Genomic DNA, 25440 nt, shown 5'->3' on the forward strand with positions numbered 1-25440 from the left:
TAAGACACTTCCGTGTCTCCCGATAATAATAAATTCAGTCAGTGAGCAGACTGTCGGAAAATTGATCGGTTAATTGACAAGCCAGAATCCCATCCGAAGCATTTCAAAATAGAATCCAGAATAGACGTCTAAGTATACGTGGAATCTGTTAGCGATAATCCAGTTTCGAAAATCAATAACGATCCTTACCACTCTCGCTCGTAAATAGATTTCTTGAAAATTTAAATAGACAAGAAAATTGTATATGGCAGCTATCAGCTTAAAAGCTACTCACCGTTTTATCCCATTTTCCATCCAGTGCTAATTTTGTTTATTAATTTTAATCGTTATTCGATTCTTCAGCTTTTAATTTCATTCAAATTTTTGCATTTAAAATTCCAATTTGTTAATAGCATTTATTCTTTTATTATAATTTATACAAATCAGGATGTTTTGTTGATTTTTCTAGTTATATTCTTTAAGGTTATCGGCATGTGTCTATGTGTATATGGTGGAAGAGCTAAGCATCGAAAGGAAAGTTCATTACCCGTGATTAAAAATTGACGCCAGCTTTACAAGTCGATATTAGCGTGTCAAGATGGGAAGATGGTAGGTGGAAAAACGACAGGAAGAGACGCCTCGCTCGCGAGACCGATATAACTCAGGGATTTTCAGCGATTCCCAGCAAAAGTCATATCATACCTCCGCTAATAACGAAGCGAGCAGCTTTATCGATCAAGGAAGCGATATCCTTCGTAAAAACGCTTGGCAAACCTATAAATAGCACGGCTATACGAAGAGTGGTTGGAAGAAAATGGCGGGAAAACTGGAGGAAAAAATATAGAATTTTCTAGAGAATAGCGTTTATTTATAAATATATTTACAACAGAAAAAAGCAGAAAACTTTGTTCCCTTTTTTATCTGCTCGAGAAAAAAGGAGTAGGATATAAATAGCTTAAAGCGTAGATTCTCCAGGACGACTAATGACAAACGGCGTTATCGCTCGAAGCGTCGTTATCATCGACCAGCGAATAACTTCTCCATTCGAAGCTGATCTTTGCAGCATCGATCAGCTATTTTTAGAATTTATCGATTTCTCTGTATATTTTTCTCCTTATGCTGGTCGTTGGAAAAAAACAACAGCTTTTATAATATTAAAAATTATCAAGAATGAGAGAAAGAGGTACAAAGTTACAGTGACTGACAGAAATGAGTTTACCAAGCTGACAGGGCTAAAAATAGGAGATTGGCTGGTAGGTCTAATTGTATCTACTATCCAGACTGGTCGACTAATTTACGGTACGATAAGGGAACGCGACGCGGACGACTGCTGAACGTTTCCCGTCCCGCTGAAATAATTCAATAAAATCGGTGCTGAGCCATTTCAGCCCTTGTCTGTGTATACACACACACACATTTATATATATATATATCGCTTTTTGCTTTTTATCCTATGCATCCCTACTCTTTCCAGCTAGCCACAGAGCACTGCGCATTAGCTCCGTCACGGTGAGATCGGCGCATTTAAAATACAAAATGCGGCCAATCGTTAAACTCGACAGTGATTCGTATTGAATCCCGCAGAAAAAAGCTCTCTCCCGTCGTTGTAATGTGACGAAGCAGCTTGCTCGAATCGTTAATAAAGAATGGTCGCGAGAGATTTGGCCGATTGGCGAAGGGGAACGATTGAGCGAGTCTATAAACTGACGTAGCACCGGCGTTTCTCGCTTAGCTACGTGCGCTAATCGCGTATTACGTTACACAACGCTCGTTACGCAAGATTTTACAATAAGGCATCGAGTATATTTCTGCGTCGTTATAAATAAACCACTTGGTTATGCCTGGCATTATGCATACTCGCATATTTGCTGGTTTTATGCTCCTCGACTCTTTGCAACGTTCTTTCCTAACCTCACTTTCGCATCCTGGCCCTTTCGAGATGGCCACCTCGCGAGGGGGAAAAATGTGAGAGAAAAATGGATAAACAAGTTGTTACGACGACCATTTGCCATTGCCACCGAACACGCGATAATATCCACTCGCGTTGCTACGATTAAATATAAAAATAACTATGCATCGGACGAAAGGAAGAGAGAAATAAAATCGATACAAGTAAGTGAAGGTGGCTATTTCAGGATTGGCTCGATAAAATAATTGAATTCGGGCGATAAATTAACATGCGACACGAAGCATAAAAATTTGACGCAACGCCGATCGGTGAAATCATATTTTTTGCTGGATTTAGTATGGAATGAATAGAAATAATAAAAATAGAGAGTCTGTCGTGCGTCTTTTTCTCGCTCGCTGAGTAGGTTTGATGAACGATCTGCCTCGGCCGGTAAAACAGGGATGAAGCAAAGGATTCGGTAGCGAGACGTATGCTTAATAATGCATTATGTTAAATGTCGCGTCGGGAAAGCTAAAAATCCATGAAAGATTGAGTAACGCTTGGTTGGCGACTACTCGTACAAACGGAAAGGAAATATTCGCCTATATCGTTCCTACTTGTGATATGGCTAACGCGAGTCACCGTTTGATCAATTTATCCAAATATAGTTGAATTTAGGTATGGATATCAGTCTCTCTGCATATACAGCTTTATTTCCCACATTATAAATTATTATTAAATATCGTCGGAGGAACTTGTATCCTGTAACATTTCTTGATACTTTGCAAAATAAGAACTGTGCTTTTAGAGGTTATGCTATCAAGTAAAGTGTCCCGAGTGTCCAATGTCAAGAATTCCATTAGAGAAGCTTGGTATTCCAGATCCATGGGATAGGTGGCGCGTGGCGTAACAGTGAATGCAGATCTTTCTCTATTATTAGGACAAAAGGAAACAAGGAGGAAAAATTGTGCTTTGGATTTGTGTGATGTTGCGAGTTGTATTTCGCGGGACAACGAGACAGGGGGTCTTTCTGCACGACCATCAAAATTTATGGCGTGTCAAGCTGAGCGCATATGCGGCAAAGAGGTTGCTGCGACGTTCTATAATTAGAGGTATTCGCCAACCACTGTCGTAAATCCTCCAACGAACTCGTCATGATAAACGTAAGTGGTCAAAACTAAGAGTAATACCAAATAGAGCCTGTAAATCTCTTCCTAGGATTCATTCTCTTGTTTGTTTATTTATTTAATAAAAGTTTACGATGTGTTTCATTGTAGTATTCAAGCAGGAAAACTGACGATGCAGAAGGATATTTTTCACTTTGCCGGAAACTCGTTACGACAAGAGCCTTCTCATGTACTCCCATGTAAAGTCGAGGCAGATGGGGGAAGAAAAGATTTTATTGGGTCTTTATTTAGGAAGCTTCGAAGCTTACCTCTAATCCTACTAAGTGAGTTCATTATTGTTTAGTAAAAATGAGGGGACTGAATGGAGTCAAAGTCAGATCTCCGAGCGAAATTTGGTTATAAAGCGTAAACAGAACGCGCGAAAATGGTGAAAAATTGTTTCAAGAATAACGTATCTTTCAAATAATAATAGCAGGGATCTAACTTTGGAAGGACGAAGTTTTGGTGAGCAGAGATACTGAAATCTCACAAGGCATCACAGGAATAGACGAAGACTTTTGGAAACAAGCGATATAAAAGGTTATACTATTTATTTCAAGATTACTTCAAGCGAGAAAGAGAGAGAGAGAGAGAGAGAGAGAGAGAGAGAGAGAGAGAGAGAGAGAGATAAACAAGGGGAAAAGGTTGGACAAGCGTGAAGAAATAAATAAATCAATATTTATTTAGAGAATGTATTTTAAAAACGAGCGATAAAGTAGTGAGAAGTGGGGGAAGAAAGGAGTGAGAAAGGTAAGGGGGTGGATGGTCTAAATATAGATTGTACAGTGTTCTAAGCTGACCTTTGCGTGGACTACTGTCAGCTTCGCAACGTTATTAGGCTAGGTTATTGGTTCTTTTACCACCACCCACCCACCAGTAACCGCCCTTCTTAAAGTTCTCGCTGAGAACCAGAACTCCTTTCCCCCACTCTTCTCCGTGCAACAACTCCCGATACTCGAATCTAGGTTATGTTTACTACTCTCCTCCAACGATTAGAGGGCGCCTGCGTCGGTTGGCTGCGTCCTCCCCTCACACATCTATCTCGTCCGCAGAAAAGCAGTTCTCTCTCTCGCGATCAATTCTCTCTTTTATCCACCGAATAATTTTTCCAGATTCTTCGTAGCATTGTCTGGTGTTTTGTCTTGGTTCCATCGAGAGACGATGAGAATGGATGGAAGAAATGTAAGAGAGTGTGAGAACAGTGGCGCCACTGTGGCATCGGCGCCATTCTCTGAGTCATAATACACGACGACGCCGGCAATCCTGACGACTCGGACGGATAAAACGGAAATAGGATGGATAGTTGCTCCTGTTTTTTTTTCTCACCGTCAACCACTCAGATTTCATCTCACTCGACTCCCTCTCGCCAATCTCTTTCGCGCCTGTCCTACGACGACAAACGACGCAGTTTCTGTGAATAGCCGAGATGGAGTCGTAGTTCCTAAATCTCCTGATAATCGAGATACAAGGAGTATAAATTGGGGACAAGAATAGATGACTCTGATTAACCGGAGGCAATAAACTACTCTTCGTAGCAGCACATGTCACGTTAGCCGTCACGTTATCCCATTTCCCACACATAAAAATTGTCAGCGTACCACTCTCTGCTTTTTTAGCATACACTTGAGCCCCTCTGCCAATGGTCACCGCTCAAATTCCCATCTACCGCTCTGTTGTTTATCCATGAATTTTTCATCCCTCCTAGCCCTTGTATTTTCTCCTTCTTCCTCCAATATGCAACTTGGAAAATAACATTCGAAATACCAAGACTTGGCTCGATAGAATAAACTACCAAGATTTTCCTTTGTTACCTTAATTTCTACCCACTCATCAGCAATCAGATTTAAAGCTACACCATAGGAAGGCTTCAAACGGATTGATCGCTATACGAGTCGACGAGAACGTTGTGCAGCACGAGGAGCTTATCATTTCTCCGAAAGGATCTTTCTGTTTCTCCTACAGTGGCGACCTCTCTTTTCCCTCTACCGCACTAGATTCGCGTTGAATATTAATGCGTGTTTTGACACGTGCGTACAAGTTTATTTTTCTCCGTATTTTTAGCATTTAATATTTTCGAACGACTCGATCACTATTTACGTACTAGTGTACAACAAAGTGCCTCCTATACAACCCTCCTAATATCATTCAACTTTCACCTCGACTCTTTCAATCGCACCTTAAAATTCTCGCTGTGTCAACCCTAACCTCTTCGCTCCATTCCGCGAGTGGCCCAAACCTTCAGCCCAGTGTATGCGTTCCCACATCTTTCTCGTACAAAGCGAGTCTTAAATTAGTAATCGGTCGTGTTTACATGGCTTATTTATAGTTTATTGTGACAGTGTTTCTCGGTAAGGAAAAGGGGGAGCTGACTTAACGGGTAACGTCGGCCTGAAAGACGGAATGGTTGCGTGGATAGGGAAGGGAAAGGGGCCTTTTCCTTTCGTAAAACTGGAGCGCGTACGGTTTTTTAAGGACGTGTATTTATACACTCGACGACGACCTCATGCCGAGGCTAAAGCATCTCGCGTCTATTCCCTTTTTTCTCTCGTCTCCTTTTCAGCTCCTTTCATCCCCCCTCCTTTGAAACCTGCAGTTTCTCTTCCATTCACCATACGTTCTCGGCCAGAACTCTTCACCACCGGGAAACTTTGGTTCTCTTATTCCAAATGCTTATTTTCCACCGGAAGACGATAGATCCACGATGGATTCTTGCAATAATCAAGCATAGTACTGAATAACACAATGTTATCCCTATACATATATTTATCGCTTTGAAAGATTAGCAGAGTCCGTGCTTTTTTAATGGTATCCAAGTTCGATGGATCGATAGTGTTTAGGGTTGCTCGCTGGGAGAGTTGGAGGGTCACGGGGGTGGGGTGGGGATCGGAGGTGGTACGGATTCAGGTGACCTTGCTACTATTTTCGGTCCTCGCACGTGATTGGCCAAGCTTCGCCCCTTTTTTCACTCGTTTACGTGTAAAAAGTTTCCGTCCTCGAGATCTTTTACAGCCTCCTCTCCCCTGAGTTGAAAGCCGAGCGATAATGGCAAAATTGAAAAATCTCGTTCGAGCCCCACGGGATTTTTCTCAACTCGCCGAGTGAAAATGATGAATTTTGCGATGGGTATTGGGAAGTTGAAGGAGAGTCGATCGTTTTATCGCAGGTAGGAGTTTGCGCTGTACGTCCTAACCTGTCCAGGGTCTCTCGTCACTTCCGAGTATTTATAGACCACCGCTCGATATGATGTACCGATGCTATTTTTAGCGGCTTACCTAGGCTTGCGGCCCTTTCACCCCTTTCCGACACATGCCAGACACGAAAACCGACCATTCCAAAGCTTACCTGTGCCCAAAAATAAAAGAGCAGTCTAGGATATATCTTATCCCCCTCCTCCCCTCTCCCGTTGAAGATTCACTCTTCTACAACTAATATCGTAGAACCGAGCAAAAACTAGATGAAGAATGCCGGAAAAGTGGAGAAATAAGTGCAAGGAACGAGGGTATGATTTACTTCCGGTTGGAAGTTAACGGAGAGAGAATTGAGGTTTTTAATGAACCGTGTAGATGAATCGAGTGGAGTTGTCGAATGAGGAGAGGGTTCGTTGAGCGAATAAATTCAGCAAAAACGGAAGGAGCTTTTATCTGGCCAGAGTTATTTGTCGAGTCAGAATTCTTAGTATTCTATAGCGATTCTGCCGGAGTGCATGGGTGTGACGAGGATTTTTATTTCTTCGTGCTGAAATGTATACCGTATTAAGAGTTTACGCGTGTTGGTTGCGATTCGTGAACGCTGACATTTGCTTTTTCGAGCACTCCATACGCGTTTGTTGTGTTTACGTATATAACGTGTGTATATAAGCTATGCGCAGGTGACGGTGTATTTACTTATGTATATTTATTTATATATAGACAACGTATGGCTCGTGCGTGTGTTGGAACTCTTGTTTGTGTTTTTTTACCTGTACACACTTTAACAAGTCCAACATTCGCAAATCCGTAGCATCTTTCTTTGTGTGTGCAAGTATATATATATATAGACGAGGGGGGGGGTGGAGGGAGAGAGATAAGCGCAATCGGTGCAGTGTCATTAATGCCACAGCGAGGAGAATCCGCTGATTACTCGATGATTTCGTTGAATCAAAACGCGCGCGATGAAACAAAGGGCCGCACACGATAACGCAGTTTCCGGAACTAACAGCCCACGAACTTCCGATAAACTCCCTGCGCATTTTTCACACTCGTCAACGACCGATCGTACTGGAATACTGTGTGAAAAAACTACGGACAATCACTCATTTTTCTCACCTCGTAACATAGCCTTAATCGAACGATAAAAGTTCTGTAGGGGAAGAACATTTGATATTATTGGTAATGGAGAAATTTTCATGCCGAGTAAAAAGGACGCGAAAGTGACGAGGAACAATATAAAGCAAACCTTTCAAAGCCATTAGAATGTAGACTTGAAAAAAGTGTCGTTCAAATTTCAATTCCCCGGCGTATTTACGAACAGAGTGTTTGTTTACATAACGGAAATATATTGGTTCGTTGAAAGAAGAAATTGTAATTAGAGGAATTTTAGTTTTGCGTTTGAGCGATAAATATATATTTAAGCGTTGTGTTATTTGGTAAAAGAATTTTTAGCACGAGTAGAAAAATAGAGGTGTTTTTCCAAAGCAATATTGGCTATTAAAATATGATATTTTTAGGTGTAGCACGTAGGCGTTCTATTTCAAGCGCGTTACTATTTTAAAAGTGCATTTTCTGCGGTAAATATCCCTGGCATTTGCGCTACACGTTCAAGATGCAAACAGGGGGTTTTATTACAAAAATAGATAAAGGGGACGTTATAGAATATAAAAATAAGCAATAAACAATCTTTATCCACTGGTAATTACGCTCACCTTTTGCAATAACCCTCTCATTGTCCGCCGGCTAATTAAAAGTCAATCTTAAAAAAAATCTATGATAATTTTATCAACTGCGAATAATCTATCGTATATGGACGTTTCTCTTCTGTCCCTCCAATCGTTCGAATCTTGCAAATTGGCCGTCGGGAATCGATTTGGACGAGACTCGTGGGCGGAGACAAGGCGAGAGTGTAACGCTAAAAATAGAGCGGCGAATAAAAAGAAAAGATCGATTTTTTTATTGCAACATTACGCGATCTGACCCAGCTATTTGCCGCGGGGAAACAGACTCCTTCGATGACGTATGAAATGAGAACGCCCACTTTTTCCCAGACACCGCTTTAAACTTGACATTTACCTCGGCACACACTTCCGTTTACCCGAGTCTCTTTTCCCCTGTTTATTTTCCATCAGCAAAAAATATCACAATATTCACACGTTCTCCTATTAATTTCAATTTGGATTTGTCAACCTGTGTTATACTTTGCATTGTCGACGTAAGTTGTTTTGGAGCTTCGTTTATAGGTTATGTCGACGGTAGTACGCTTTTCGTACTGTTCATTCGCGAACTTAGTCGCAGATCTCGGAGATTATTGCGTGTCCTTGGACTCTGGATCGTGTTCCCGTAGGATAAGTTTTCCCGGAAGCTCATTGACACACGATTTCCGGGACTCTTATTTGACCGTGCCAACAACCTCCATTAAAATCCTGCATTCCCCAACTCGCCAGATGCGATTCACTTTTTCGTGCCAGAAAACTCATAAACTTCTTTCGGCACTCGCCTAACCTGACAAGCTCGATGAAACAAATCCTCAAACAAAATATTTCTTGAATTCATCTCATTTGGTTTAAGAAAAATGCATAGATTTCTAAAACCATCGGCTCTCAACGCCATTTTTTTGAGAAACCAGTAAATTGAATTCAAACGGTAAGAAAATTATATAATTTTTACGATATTTGTCCATTCGAATACTTGTTAGTGTACATAGACACATAAAAACTGAATGTTGCCATGTACTTGGCATTGAAAGTTTCCCACCAAGATTATCCAAAGCTTAATCTAGGCTCTTAATTATCGCGTAATCCCCAAACTAATTAACTGCTCGAGCAAACTTGAATTAATGAAATATTCGAAGGAAAATGATGGTAAGAAGAGTGATAAATTTCTAAATTTAGACGTGGAAAGAAATGGTAGGAATTAGTAGTAGGATAAACGGTGTTATTTCGCATTTAGCGAGACCACATCACATCGGAGTGATCTAAAAATAAAGTAAATGGCAAAATGGTCGCTAGGGTCGCTGGAATCGGTTAATAGCGGGGAAAGCTGCGCATTCTCGTCGGTTTCGGGTAGTTTCGTGCGTCTCCGGTTGGGCTCGCGCATAGCAGGGCGAAGCGTGGCGATCGGAGACGATGGAAACCGAGGACAGCCGAAGTTGGCCGAGTGGAGGGCGCGAGGCCACGAGAGAATCGAGTTCCGCAGTTCTCCTTAGTCCATCGTGTTCGACGCTTTGCTCCTCGATTTTTCCCTAAATTCCGTGACTCTCTCGTTACGTCGAGACCAACTCGGCTTCGCGATCGCCTATTTCGATGACAGTTTGGCCTTTTAATCGGAGATCAGTGACCGTGCGTGATAATAGTGAACGTTCGTGGCACGATCAGAGTGAAGCTTGGTGGAATCCAAGAATTCCGCGTTCGGTTGACGACGGATCGGACCGAGAATCGCTCAGAAGGTAAGTCGCCAATACCGACAGTGTTTTTAATCCGTCATAAGTGCCACGAAAAATAATATCAAGAAGCCTTATTATTATCATCCACCGGGAGTATTGGATATATCAAGTTTACGCTGGTAAACCAATACAGTAATTTGAATAAACACTGCGAGACCGTTACTCTCGTTAATGCTGTGACTGCACTAGAAAAAAAAACAACTAGAGTGGTATATATAACTCTCCACCAAGACCTAATTTTCCAACTTACTGTACTTTCGATAATCCCGCCAAAATATCGATTTTCGCGCCAATTTCCCAATAGACATTTTCAGCAGAATGGAAAAAGTCTCGTTAGGTAGTTGAACACACAAGTAATAATAACGTATTATCTAATAAAGGATAATCGTATGAACAACGATTGAATAATTTATCGTGGTATGCGAAATATGCCATGTCAATGTAAACAGAGTGGAAAAAATAAGAGTGCGTTGTCAAGTAATTGCGCGCTTCGCAAAACGCTGATAAACAAATTTAAAAAAAAGCAACTCCCGTGAACCGAATTGATAATGAACGTATTATTGCTGTTTATTGCTTGTACGTTTTGACCACCCAGTTTAGCATTTCTAGGTTATACTGTGCGAATTTCTAGGTTATCGCGATCAACGCGTTTCTGTGATGTGGAAAAAATATTTTTTTTTTATTAGGGATAGAAAAAACCTATAAAGCTACCTATAAGAATACGAGCTTATCCGGGAATTCCTCGCATATCCCTTGAAATGTCAAAGTGCATGGAAATTTTTCATTCCGTTAACACACACACGTCCGTGTATCATGATATTAAATATCAAGTAATTTTCTCTTTTTACCGTTGTTTTCGTTCGTCGGCGTTACCATCGATAAAAGCTACTCGAAAAAATCGTTAATTTAACAAGCTTTTACGGGACGAACAATTACCGTTGATTATTGGTTTTTAAGAGAGGGATTGTTTTCATCGAAGGAAATTAAGTAAGGGATTTGGGAGCGTTGTGGAGTCAAGTGCAAAATTTCTGGGTGAGGGGGCCGCCATGTTTCTGCGTTTTCGCAGAGTCGTTGCCTCCGCTTCTTCCTCTCTCCCTCTTACACTGGCTCTCTCTCCCCTTCGATAAACCCCACTAAATCCTTTTCCTTCGAGAGACCCAGCCATCCCGTCAACGCCCGGTCACGATCGGTTCCTGGAATCCGATCCTGCTCACGGAACACCTGTTGTCGCTCTGCTCTTTTTCCCTTCCCCTCTCGACACTCCTCTCCCCACCATCCTTCACAATTTTTTTTATTCCCTCAACCCACTCCCTATACTGTTTTCCAAGTAGTGACTCGGGACAATTATAATTCTTTTCTTAGTTTTGTAACTAATTTTAATATACGCATTTTTACGTGTTATATTATCCCTCATTGTCTCCTACTTATTAAATTTATATTTCCCATTAAAGTTCTCGTGTTTACATCGTAAAACTTGTTTGTATTCCATAGCGTAGCAATTCGGTGAATAATAATTTGTCGAGCAGCGAATCCCAGGTATTGATCCAAAACAAACTCGAAATTGTATCACTTAATACTGTCGTACAATGCAACAAAGCCATATAAGAAGTAAACACTAATTCCAAAAATTCTATATTGAAATTGCTTATAACAGTTATTACATTCTTAGTAATACGTATTCTGAATTTTTAAGGTCTTTTATATAGAAGGCAGGTGTTGCTAAAATTTTAATCAATTGTGATTATTGATATAAATGTTTTGTTTTTGTTTTGAGTGTTTACTCCTGATAACGCCTTTCTTATATTGCATTGCAAAACAGAGAAAGCTTATTTTTATTTTGGATTCTCAAACTTTATCGAATCGATTAATCCTTCTCATTATTCTCTCCAACTTTTCAATGTTTCTGCCGAGTTTTCTCTGCACAAAGAGAGTGCAGAATTTTTATTCGGCTGTCTGCACCAGCTCGAAAGTCGGTGTTATTAAACACGAACGATGAGAGTCACGCTACGCCATAGCTGAGGGGATAGATACGAATGTTTACAATATGCTCTTTCCACGTGATAACGGTTTGTAACCTTGACACCTTTCAGCGATGTGTACTTTTAGAACAATGTTGTAATCATCTTGGACAATATATTATTAGTTTCGCGTTAACTGTTCTATATAAATATTGAGGTTTATAGCCGGATGGTTATAAAAGCGAATTACAAAATTTAAATCGTCCACCAATTTATCCAGTCGCTTGAGATTTATCGAAACTCGGTGGAAAATTTCATTTTTTTTTGCAGTTCCTAAAGATTTTAAGTACATGTTGCGATGGCACATTCGATGGATATTCTAGGTATGTTTGTGGTAGGGTAAGAGCGAAAAGCTGCTATAGGAAAATGAATGGAGCTAGTGGTCGAGAGGAGGAGGAGGGGGAGGGGGGGGGGGGTTCCAGGAACAGCTGATTAAACGTAAACAAGACGAAGATAGCGGATTGTGACACTTGGCAGTAAGATGGACGCCGTTTATCAATCTTTTTTTCGCGCGTGACCCCAATGCCCGCTCGTTTGTTAATAATAATTAATTTCACACAAACTTAGCTCCAGACTGTGTTGGAAACCTCACTCCATCTAAGAATCAACTAATTATTTATAAAATACAATGCAGTCTTTTTCCTACCCATCCAAAGTTCGTTTTGTTAATTGAAAAATAAAACCAAAATTGTTGTATTTTAATAAAAATAATTCATTATCAAAACAAACTTGACATCAAGAGTTTTGTTTATTTCTTTCTAATATCTATATACTATATCCACGCGGTGAATGACTTTTGTTTCGCAAGGGAAAATGTCAACTGTTTTCGATTTTCCCATGCGAGCTCTATATATATATCGATCGTGTATAAATGTGTACGTTTAGTAGTCGCTTTTGTGTAGAAATATTTTCTCACCAAAGAGAATCTTCGGTATATTAATAAAGAAAGAAGAGTTTAAATTATTTACAATATTTTTCTAAAGTTTTTTTAAGGCCATTTAAATTTGACTGTAGTCGTCTCTGTAGTGTGTTACTCTATGAACGCTGTAAAAGCTGCATATATTGTTTATTTTTATAAAAATTAGTTTCGTACAATTTTTTTGAATCTTAAACCCACGTGGCTAACTGGACAATTTTATTAAGCATAATAGAAGCAGGCTGTTATAAGTACCCTCTCTATAGTACTTTACGCGATGAACGCGGTGGGCTGTCTCTCCCCCCCCCCCTTCTCCCCAGCAACAGTCATCTATCCCAGAAGAACAGAACTGGCTACCGACAGGATCTATTTCTCCCGTTGAGTAGGCGCCAAGAATCTAAATTCGTCGCTGTCACGCCTCCGCCACTTTTCACCGTGCCACACAAACACGGACTTCTACACATTCGCGTGTCTTACATAAATATACAAGCTTGAATTTAGGGATCCCCCGGGGAAAGAATCGGTCGATTATCATCACGCAAACTTTCTAACGAAACTATCGTAGTCATTTATTGGTTTTGAATTTAAGTGGATACGAAATTTATTGATATTCATTAATACCAATATATGACTTTATTTGTACAATCCACACAATTTTCCAATTTCACGTGTCATTTTGATTTCCCCTCTTCATAAACTCGCGTTTGAATTAAAAGAAATAGCCAATTATTGATTTCAAGTTTGCATGAATAGGAAAATTAGTGATATTCATTATATAACGTCAATATTGCTCTATTTGTACAATTTTCCATTTTCTCGTGTCTCACTTTGATTTTCCCTCTTTATAAACACACGTTAAAATAAAATCTCGCAAATGTGGATGGTGGATAGAAAATTTGTATCGTTAATTGATGTAATTACAGCGGAATTTTTAAAAACTAAATTGATCATTGTTTACACTGGTTATTAAGTGATAACCTTACGAGACAATTTTCCAGTGCGAGCCCGTTGGGGCTTAAGTGGAAAATTAGGAATCGCGTTGCATCGATTACATAGCGTGGGTGTGTGTATCAGTGCGTGGGAGTCAGTGGTGCAAAAATAGTTGGAATCGGGAAAACGATCGATCACGCGACGACGACGCGGAATGGAAAAAGTGAGCTGCTGCGAGGGCAAATAATTCGGCAAGGAGCGCACACGTGTGCCGTCGGCGGTGGGATTTGGCACATTTTAGAGACGGGCCGATGTATAACGATAAATATAGAGCCTCGGGGGTCATGCTAGGTCGGACACGTTTTGCTCGCTCACCGTTAAAGCCCCGAGGCGGGACGCACCAAGCCAAAACACTATTAAATATCGCGCGCAAAATTTTGCATCTAGTCCACCAAATACCTTTTTCTCGCTGCTTTATTCATTTGTTTATTTATTTGTTACTAGAGATTTTCATTGATATCCTTCAGTCCAGTTGACTCAATTACATCATGTGTCTTTGTGTTTATATTCCTGAAGCAGTATATATATGCCCCTGGATTGTACAAGGCTAAGAGTAGTCATTCATCCAAACAAATAGCAGTGTGTACATAAATAAAATCAAAATTGTATCGATGATTAACAATGATGATTGATGTACTAAAAGTTAGCAAGGACTACTCGTTACGTTAGTGTGTGTATAATACACTGGTTTTTGCAAATTTTCTAATATCTTGGTTTACTTGTTTCACTTGTTGTTTTCTATCGCTGTTTTATTCAATTGTTTATTTATTTATTTACTATCAAAGATTCATTGATATCTTTCCCTCTAGTTCATTCATTCCCAACATGTGTCTTTGTTTATATTTCTGAAGCAGTATATATATGCCACTGGATTGTGCAAGGCTAAGAGTCATTCATCCAAAGAAATAGCAGTGGGTACAGAAATAAAATTAAAATTGTATCGATGATTAGTAATGACGATTCGTTAGGAGAAATGTGTGTGTGTGTATCAGGCTCTAGTTTTTGCTAATATTCCACTGTATCACAGTATACTAGCTTAACACGTTGCTAGAAACTTCTCTAACCGAAAGTTTTATATTTTTACGTGTGAAAAGGTAGACGCAGAGTTTTAAGGTTAAAAGATGGAATGCGTTAGTTGACCATTCACGTCGTAAATTGATCCCTTGACTTCGCCTAAGTGGTGAGAATGATTCCAGTGACGTCATCGACGTTCCTTTTTCCCAGACGGCCAAACTTATTGTAATAAGTCAGCAGTAACATAATTGCTACTTATTTGTAGGTTGAAGTGTTTTCTACCGATTTTTCCTAAAAGGTTTTTCATATTCCACAATAAATTATATTATGAAACAAATCATCAGAATTTTCTTTTCATAAAATTCAATAAGATTATAACGAGTCACCAATTCCTGGACAGAAATATTTTCTATTATAGAATGTTCGCCAATAAAATCTACTATATCACAGAAAAGGAACTTAGGATTTTCCTTAGTGAAAATTAAATGGCGGAGCTTTATTGGGAATTCCCGTCGCGATTTCTAACGGATTTACTGCCGCCTATGGATATAAACGCCGCCAGCTGGACTGGGAGGTGTACGTGAGTCGCGTCACATCGCATGGCGTGGCATGGCGTCGCTTCACGTCCACGTGGCTGTCTTGCGTCACAAAGCGAAGCTTCGAAGACCCGTTAAATCCCGATTCTATAATTAGACGACCAATCAATGCCATGGAGATAGTACGCAGTCAACGATTTTTTTATACTTTGCGTCGCCGTAAACTTTTAATATCACTTGAAGGCTTTTTTTATCACCCTAAACATAATCAACCATCGAGTCGAGTGCGAGAAAACTCGCGGACGATTTTTCCACGGGAAAAACTAATGAATGCTCGGTCGATAAAATCGCAGGATTTTTTTCTATGATTTATCGACGTTCAGATTTTTTTTAATTTTGTTCTATTACTTTGTCTAAATATATATATATATATATTCCTCTCGCGGGCCCTATTTATTTCGCGACGAGCGAATGCACGCCCCCGAGAGAGTCCCTCGCGTATTTTTAACTCGCGAACCAGCAGCGAAACACGGCTTTCTATTTCGGCGCTTTTCTTTATATTTAAACACCCCCCCCCCCCCACACACACACACACACACCTAACGATTCCCTCTCGACAATTTTTCCGCCAATCTCCCGCTCAGAGAACGCGGGGAACGTCCAGAATAAGAAACGACGGAGGAAATTCCTGAGGATAATTCAGGCTATTCAAAAATGTCAGTCTTTTGTCAAATATAACGATTCAACATGATATACTCAAAACAATCGATTATACATGACGGTTCTTTTATCGTCAAAGCTCTCGAGTCTCGTTTTGAAATTTTCATACGTTTTATTTTCGTGTTTCTTTCCTTTATATTATGCATAACATTCGTAACAAGCTTTCGTTATGTTTGAACATTTGAGTCGAATGAGATAAAGCACGTCTAGAGTGTAAATAAAGGAAGATTTTACGAATTTGTTGAAAATTATTCTCGAGATTTCCCAGCGAAATAACGCGCGGTAGCAATGAAACAGTGTACTAATTTTCTTATTTTGTCTGTTACAGGTTTTTCTTGGAGTATGAACGGTAAAAGGTAATCTCTGTGCAAGGGCAGGATTCGCGATGTAAGATTGGTGAAATTTGGCAATCGAACACCTAGAGTGCAAGTGGAAGTTTGGATGTTGCCGGATTGCCGGCTTTTGTATTCTTCCGCGGATATTGTAATTGGTGAATTATAAAGCTAAGGGTTTCATATGGCCCTGGACTATGGTACTATCACTTACAATATGCACCATACGAATCAATTAGGTACGATATGATTTTATTACATTATATTTTTAATACTCGAAGATTACATCATTTTAAAGCGTAAATAGTTCACTGGGTCAATTTGACCCGACGCACATTTTGAGTACTAATAAAATTACGGGAACGCTTATTATTGGAATGAGAAAAGTTATAAACGTTATTTTACTATTCACAATTGTGGTAAGAAATCGTTAAACTATAATACTTACCTTTTGTACTACCACAAAGTTATATTATTTTCATTGTTTAATAGTATAATTTTTGTTGTCGACAGATATCGCAATACTGTTTGAGAATGTCATTGTAAGAGAGATGATAAATTGTTATAATTCTATTTTTACTCGGGTGACCTTGAAGATTAACGAAATTTCTTGGATTATTTTGTTATTGACGAATAACGACTGGCGTTGTGGGAGAGAGTTTGTACTTGAATGAAAGAGTGTGTAGAATTCATTTTGGAGATTGTTATTGGGATTGGAATATATCTAGCTGTAGGCGGAAGACTGAGGCAGGGACGGATATGCGTTCACGTTTTGAGAGAGCGCGTATACAAATGTCATTCTATATATAGCGAGTGTCCATCTAATCTTAGAAGTCTGCCACCGGCCAAGAAACACGAGCAAAAAATCCCTCTTCCAACTCTTTCCCTTTGTCTTTTACGATATCGGATGGATATTTTCATTTTAACCCTATCCATGCAGTTAGTAAAGAATTTCTTCACTTTTTACCTTTTTTCAAGATTCATATAACCTGCAATCGTATAGTTTTTTTAGTCACTTGCTGTTATAATACTACCGTGTCTTTAGATTGAAGAAAAGATAAGTTTTTTACAAATTTAGATATTAAATTTCCTTCCCTCTTCTTTGTACATCTCGAAATCCATTTATCATAATTTCTTGTTGACTTTTCTTAAAATTACTCGTCGTCGATATCGTACAAGCAGAAGTTAAATGGTTGACTGTATAACCATCAGTAAAATAACTCTTTGCCCTTCAATGCCAAAAGCCTTGTTTGTTATTTATTATTAGACCGCATCGATGACATTGTATTCTCTCAACATGTTATTCGATTTTGTTGGTTGAGCGTGAATTACGAACAACGATTGCTGCGATGATCGGCACGGTTTGGGTTGTCGGAATTAAACTAGGTGTTTCTGGAGGGGTTGCAGCAAGTCTGGACGACAAGTGTTGAATGTTGAAAAGCTTCTAGAAATCCCTTTTCGCGAGGGAGACTGAGATAGAAAGAGAGAGAGAGAGAGAGAGAGAGAGAGGCCGTTTATAAACAGCGGGCCATGGGAGCCGCGACGGTAATAAGGCCGACAGTGGCTTCCATTATTTTTAGAAACGCCGCCGGCTAAATCGAGCCGGCTAGAAGGGCCGCCGCCGGATTTTCTCCGCATTACGAAATGCCCGGCGCAACAATCCATTGTATACCTCTCGTCTGCTTATTGCGAAGACTAGAAAATCGTTGAATTATTTTTTTAATTGCTCCTAGAAGTTCCTAAAATCCATCAGTTTCTTGAATTATTCGCGGCGCGAGGAATGATTTATTTGAGAATGTTAAGGGATGGTTACTTAAGCATTTATAAAAATTATAATTTCAAACTGACACTGCAGACATCGTGCAAAATACATTTATATATTGAGTACTTGTGGGTCGTTTGTTATAAATAGTAGAGAATCTTTGAATGATTTTTGGTAACTGCTTTCCATAAATTTGCAAATTTAATTATTCATTCCTGGCAGGAGGGATGATTGGTTTGAAAGCGATAAGGGATGGTTTTCAAGCATTTAATTATAATTTCGAGCTGATACTGCAGACAACGTCACGAAATATAGTAATGCTCGAGTATCTTTTATTTGTTTATTATACAAATGCTGGAGAATCATTGGATGATTGCCCTAATTGTTTTCTATAGATCCGTTAATTTTAGGAGTTAATCTCAGCACGAGGGATGATTTATTTGAGAACCATAAGGAATTACTCGTTTGACCACGTATAAAAGTGACAATCTCGGGCAAACTGTGCAGACATGGAAGCATCGTGGTCGATGGATACCTAGAGACGGCGATTAGGAATAATACATGTGTCTCGCGGGTCGTTGAACCTGACCAGCGAGAACGGGGCGATTATAGAACGTAAGAACATTGATTTCGATGGAATTTTAGCCCGCACACGCACACAAACGTATCCCAAGAGTATCCGTAGAATCGTTACACCTTCGCAAGCTCGCGGTCATTTATCTCTGTCCTTCTACATAATTCAAGAAATAAACTCGTTTCACAATTTAGCCAAATCTGCTGTGTCTATTTGTACTGAAAATGCCGTGCGAAGTTTTTATAAAACGAAACCAAATATTTGTACAATCATGTAGATTATTCTTAATGCAATAAAGAGCTTTTAAAACGTGATTTAAGAAGCAAGTGAATTTTAGTATTAGTAAGATTAACGCGGGGACTCAAAAATAGCGTCGAGCAAAAATTAATTCTCCCGTGGTTCGTGCAAGGAGCAAACCAATGAAGCGTGGGGTAAACGATCCGTTATTATTGCTATAGCACGTAGACGGTATATGACGTGTTTATATCACGATAGATCACACTAATATCATGGTACTTGGATTTTCACTCAGTGGTTCGTACCAAAGAGATGCTTGAAACGTCTGTAATCGATAGTTACGCGTTAAACGGACACTCGATAATACAAGGCGAGGAGGATTCGTGGAAAATTTGAAGAAAAACATTTCGATTGTTTTTATAAATTCCTTTACACTCTCCTTGCTCGTTCACTCCTTTGTATTGTCATTCATGAGCTGCCAATAGCAGAAAACGAGGGGGAACAAACTCGGTCGCGATAAGTTGGCAATTTTGTTTTTCTATCGTTGATATACGCGTCTCTCGCCCACACGTATACTCGCGAGTACACGCATACTCACGCACACATAGAGAATTATCGGAATCTCTCGTACGAGCGTTCGCTTTTGTGTTTACCGTGCGCGTACGACGAACCTGGACTGACCTACACACCGATATTCACCGGCTAATAATAGTTCTGCTAAATACGTGCGCGTGAATTCAGGGAAAGCGCGCACAAACGCTGTTTTACCGAAAAAACATGGACACGCTTATACAGAGAGAGAGAGAGAGAGAGAGATAGGGCTGTGTAATAAAGCCTTCATGGAAAACGTTTCGCTACAAACGAACTCTCGAGCGTCGCTGCTTCGTACTTTTTTTCTGCCGCTCTAAGCAGAAGAAGCTTTTGTTCGCGACAACCGTTTTATGCCCCCCATTAATTTCGTGGAAGATCTTTGTTGACTTTGTAAGTTTGCTGCTGCAGTTCTCTACACTTTGTTTACTATTAGATTTGGGAATTTCCTAAGAAAATCGTGCTCGCTCCCTACGGAGAAACGACTCGCGGGAAAAAGTGGTAAATAAATACAACGGCTGGCAGCACGCTGGAAGAACGTACCAAGGAGAAAGAGAGACAGAGATACGTCGCCTGATATTCGGATACGATCGCATTGTTGCTCGTCCCTCGAATAGAAGCAATGGACAATTTTTTCTCTCGACTCGAAGCAAATAAATCGAGTCTGCTGCAATTCCAAGCAAATAAGATTGGATGCAAAATTCTGTTATACGGCAACCGTGTTCTTCGCGCTACTAATATTGTTATTATTAAAGTATAAACTCGAGTCGGTAAAGTTTTCTCGACGCGCGTACATAGAAAGGGGAATAGAAAGTCAATGGAGAATAAGAAAAATCATTAATATACCGATTATATTCACTCGATAGGTGAATTTAAAATTAGCAAAGAATTACAATGTTTTGTAAGATTTAATGGAAAACAGCTGGTAGATCCTTGGCCATAATTTTCTAATGTCCGTGGTTGGATAGAGAGGGATTCTCGCGAATTCGTGACTTTATATAACGCGAGTGGGGTGGCCTACGCAAATGTCACATTCGCCGGCGTTACGTGCAAAAGTTGAATAGACATCCAAGCTGGCTGACATTTGTGTGCCATAATGGAGGTTGCACGCGTTCGGAATATTGTACGGTGTGTGTCAATAATAGGCTGTTATCGGCGCGCTGGAATCTACGCCGGCGGAAAAATGTCTGCGCGCCTTGTTTCTCTCTCTCTCTCTCTCTCTCTCTCTCTCTCTCTCTCTCTCTCTCTCTCTCTCTCTGTCGTCGCTGCTCGTTCCTCTCAATCAGGGGAAAACTAATTAGCCAATGCTTCTTACTCAAAGGCGAATTCTTATCGACGCTCTAATTGGATCATTGAGGAAATGGGGGAAAAGTTGCTCGGTTTGTTAGAGAAACAACGCAATGGTCGGTAAAATAAGCAAAGCGAGACTACTTGCGGTTGGCTCGAGTTACTCGCGTGGGTTAAGTGCGACTTAGTCATCGTATAACTGATATATATATATATATATATATATATATATATATATATATATTACGCTCCGACTCGTTATATTATATAATCTCGAGAGACAGCGCTGCGTTACGCGCATAAATCGACGCTGGCCCCCAGGTATAATGAGTCGTCACTCGCGCGTCGCGCTCCTCCAGAGAGAAACTCTCGCATCAGCTTTTGCCTTTAGTAATCATTAGACGACCTTCTCAATTTTGTCTGCTGCATATTTTTTTGTGCTTGTGTCAGCAGCTATCTCTCTGCTGGGGTGATTCCTTCCATATTTTTTCTCATACTCGCTACGATGAATTCACGCTAGTCCTCGAGTATACTAGGAAACGTCATTCGTGTCATCCTAATTCGAGAGGGAAACTCGCGTGAGATTTTGCAGTAATCATTGTACGATCTTCTCACTTACGCCTGCTGCAGTGATTCCTTTAAGAATTTCTAATATTTCTCGTTGGTTTCATTCATTTATTCGCTGCGATGAATTCATTCTAGTCCTCGAATTTAAGGAATTATCACTCGTATAATTCCGACTCGAGGGAGAAACTCTCGCATCAGCTTTTACCCTTTTTAGCGATCGTTCTTATATAGACGACCTTTTTCTTTCAGTTTCTTCTACTTGGCGATTGCAATTAAAGTACAAGCTTATCACAAGAACCATCCCTCTGCTAGCGCGAAGCTTCTTTCCAAATTTCATAAATGCTTCTCTCTCGCCTCATTCAATTATTCCAAATGGCACACGCAATAAACGCGTGCAGCGCTTTCGCTTCTAGAAAGGAGACAATTAGGGCCCACATTAATCGAGCTAATTGCAACGAGCGAACAACCTCCCACAAAGCCCCTCCGGATGTACGCACTTAAACCCCAAGCCTAACCACTAATTACCATGAATTTTCATCCCTCTCCTCGCCCACCATGTCCAGTATAAACTTGGTCGATCATTCTTTCGCTCGCGGTTGAATCGTTGTTAGAAAAGCTTTGATAGTTGTGCTCGCATTTCTAACATGTGTGGAGATTCACAATGACTGCTTATTAATTTTCGCGGATACGTTGGTATACGGAATGGAGTAGGCAACTGCTAATTATCGTGGATTTAAACCCCTCTTCTCACCCACGGTGTTTAATAAAACCTACACCAGTCGCTCTCTTATACCAACGGTGGAACCGTTGGAAAAGATTTGATAATTCTGCTCGCATTTTCTCGACGCCGAAGAGACTGACGTGATTGATCGTTCATTTTCACGAAGGCACCGGTGCGATAAATACTGCAGTACAATCTGCGCAAATCTAAAACGTTCGTATAGTTGAGCGAATAGCTTAGAATTTTCCTGCTCTCGGGACTCCTCGGTTGGACTCGATAATAATAACAACAAAGCCGAAAAAGTCCATTTTATTCCATTATAGCCGGTGTGTGTATGTATATAAGTGCACATTACGTGCCACGGGATAATTGCAAATGATTGAAAAATCGCGTTGAGGAAAATACCTGTGGTTAGAATCTAAAAATAAGCATGAATAAGCGACTTCCTCGTTACTCAACCGCGGATGACTGATCATTAGAAGTATATCTTTGATGTACTCTCCATCCCTTAAATAATCTTTCTTCTATTTTTCCAATTTGCCCCCTTTAGTCCTCCGTATACATTGGGTAGTCGCACGCTTATCCGTATCACAGAATTTCAGGCTTTATCGCTAAAACGCTTATATAAAAAAAAATGTTTTCCCTCCCTTCTGCCCTATTTGTTTAATGACAAAAAATTGTAGACTCGCTTTAAACATTGGGCAATTAAACGCGAGGAAGCCTTGGGAGATTGTTATTTTTAGTCGATGTTTTAGTACGAATAGACGCAATTATCCTTTCTACCTCGACATTAAAATTACGAACGATGCAACTTTTGCGCGAGTATCTCCTATTTTTCTTCGCTCCTAACCGAGACTCACGGTGATTATGCGAGGCAAAGTGTGGGGGGGGGGGGGGGGGGAGGAGACACCGAACACGATGCAAAAAGAGAAACAACCAGTCGTTTGTCGACAAAACAGAGCGTATTGCATAACGCGTTACGTCGGACTATCGGGCCCGAACATTTCTCAAAAATTACGCGCATAAACGTGTTGGACAATTTGCAGCCACGAATCAAAGAATTTTTAATCCTCGATAACTCATTGATAAAGAACTCGGAGTAAAAAATTTATACCAATAGTTTTTTTTCCTCTTCTTCCTCCCTTTCAAGTTTTTCAGATCGGCTTTATTTAACGCCGCGCTCGGTGGATCCGTTATGTCTCGCTTTTTCAAGAAATGCCACTCGGTTCAAAGTCAATAATTAGACCGATAAAGAAACCCTCCGCAAAAACTACAGACATCGCGCAGATACACACTCGCAAATCGCACAACTAGCCTTCTCTTTTTTCTTCCATTTGTCTTCTCCCCCGCTATCGTTCCCCCGATTTTTCACTCCTCCCCGGATAACGTTCCCCTATCGTCGCTACCTCGTCCACACCTCTTTTTCTCCTCTCTTCCTCGTCTCCCGAAGATTAAAAACGTTCGCATCGTCCTGCACATTTAGAGTCCGACTCGATAGATACGTTTCGTCTCGCTTTTTCGAGAATCCCTCCTCTTGGTTCAAAGTCAATAATTAGACCGATGAAGAAACCCTCGGCAAAAACTACATCACATCTCGCGTATCGCAATTCGCGCTCCTTTTTTCTCTCATTGTCTTCTCCTCCACCATCATTCCTAAGATTTTTTTAAGCTTCTCCCCGGATAAGATTCCACACTTTGGTCCGTACACACCTATACCTTTTCCCTCTCGCTTAATTTCTCTTCACCTTCGGAGGATTAAGGACGTTCGCACCGTCGCGCATGTGCTTCGCACGTGCCTCCTTGGCGGATTTACTGAAGAAACGCAATGGAACGCGATTAGAGTTTTACAATGAAATCTTGTAACAAGCGAGCGATAGGGATTTATCGCTCGCTGTGGAATTTCACTCTTATCGAGTGAGTTATTCCTTTTCATAAATTAAAAATCAGAGCTCCATCGTTTCATAGAACGAGAGCGAGCGCGTCCACCGTTCTATAATTGGAACGAGTTTATCGACGAATCGCTTATTATTCCATTAATCGGCGCGACTGATTAAAAAAAAAAAAAAAAAAAAAAAAAAAACAAATACCGACGGGATTTATTTTTGGCCGGCGACGGCCTCGCAAGATCGAACGAAATTTTTAACGTCCGAGAAAATAAAATTGTTGGCGCTTTTATCGGGTTAGTGCCACGCTTTTCTCGGAATACACCGACAGCCGCCGCCATTTTGATTTAATATATACTCTATAAGTTTTGTTTATATGCGTTCGCCTAGAAGCTTCTTGAATTATTCAAGTCTCCGGTGGTACGGAATAGCTTATTTCTTCTTCTTCAGGTGCATAAGTTTCCCTCGTGCAGTGCGAACCTCTCTCTTCGCTCTATACGTGTTTACATTTTGGCCGAGCGCGTTCGCTATTTATTTTGCCATCTCGACGATACTTTTCTCTTTTCTTCTATTTTCTTATTTTTCTCTCATACAATTCTCTTTTCATCGTTTCTTTTACAAACAAGATCTTTTTTACCTGCGCCTATAGCTCTCTTGCACTTTGCGTATTCCTCCGCGAGTTGCGCAATTTCTTTTATTTTTAGATCTGCTTCCTTTCGTGTCGGCGAACTTGTAATTGCGGAAATTCCTCGGGCGCCATTGTGCGAACTTGAACAAGGCCGTAGATTCTCGAGTCGGAAAAATCTTCATTGTCGCTTCCCACAGGCTAACTTGTATCGAGTACTCCAAAAGTTTTTCTCGTTCGTACAACGATCACCCGTACAGAGGAATTAAGATTGGGAATATTGGTCGTTGATTTCGATCAATTGCAATTATCTGATTTGACGAGAAAGAGGGATCATCGCGTTGCAATCGAGACATTTTTCCATTGTTATTTCTCATTGGCCAAGTCACCTTGATTACCTTATTAAAACTTTGCTATTGAATCACCTGTTCGGAGGAAAGATTGAGAAGATGCTGATGAAAACACACGCACGATTAATCATAAATTTCACCCTATTGCAATTATTTGGTTTGACGAGAAAAGGAAGAGTTGCGCGCGCGCTCGGTTGGTTTAGGGAGGGGGGAGAAGGGGACAAAGAGGAGGAGGAGGAGGAGGACTAACGGCGGGGGCTCTCTTCGCTTTAACCTTGGACTTGACTCGAAGGAATGTGGCGTGCAGTGACCTCTATTCACTCACACGCTCGCTAACTCACTCATCTCCCCCTCTCCTTCTCTCTGGTTTGGTACCCCCTCCTTCTCGATCCTTCCTGCCTCGTCTTCTTATTATTATTCTTAATGTTATTATTATCATCATCATCATCATCATCATCATCTCACATCTCTCTCCCCTCTCGCACGAATCGGGCCATTTCGCCTTCGGCTCGTCGGCTGCATTCTTTCGCCAAGCATCGAACCATTTTCTCTACGCCCCTCGACAAAACCTCCGCTTCTAATTCTCGGCCCTAACAGACTCCAGAATCGCGCAGATCCTCCACTAAGATTCCAGATTTTGCTCTACATCTTGTA

At 40.5% G+C, this 25440-nt stretch overlaps 2 protein-coding genes across 8 annotated transcripts in view; one reads left to right on the forward strand and one right to left on the reverse strand.

Annotated features, from left to right (window-relative positions):
* Nucleotides 1-25440, reverse strand: part of LOC136781119 (uncharacterized) — a 31694-nt gene that overhangs the window by 3960 nt on the left and 2294 nt on the right. The window lies entirely within an intron of this gene.
* Nucleotides 3553-25440, forward strand: part of HDAC4 (histone deacetylase 4) — a 47106-nt gene continuing 25218 nt past the window's right edge. For 6 of the 7 annotated variants that reach the window (XM_066739842.1, XM_066739845.1, XM_066739847.1 and 3 more), the window contains exons 1-2: nucleotides 9416-9669; nucleotides 16189-16431. In XM_066739842.1, coding sequence (XP_066595939.1) covers nucleotides 16377-16431 — 55 coding nt within the window. In that variant the 5' untranslated portion in view covers nucleotides 9416-9669; nucleotides 16189-16376. Of the gene's footprint in view, nucleotides 3574-9415; nucleotides 9670-16188; nucleotides 16432-25440 lie in introns of those variants that run through there. The other variant, XM_066739843.1, reaches the window with a different exon arrangement.

The sequence above is a fragment of the Prorops nasuta genome, unplaced genomic scaffold (assembly GCF_024137725.1).
Source record: "Prorops nasuta isolate Cenicafe-Biocafe unplaced genomic scaffold, Cenicafe_Pnas_1.2 PNAS00021, whole genome shotgun sequence".
NCBI classification, from domain to species: Eukaryota; Metazoa; Arthropoda; class Insecta; order Hymenoptera; family Bethylidae; genus Prorops; species Prorops nasuta.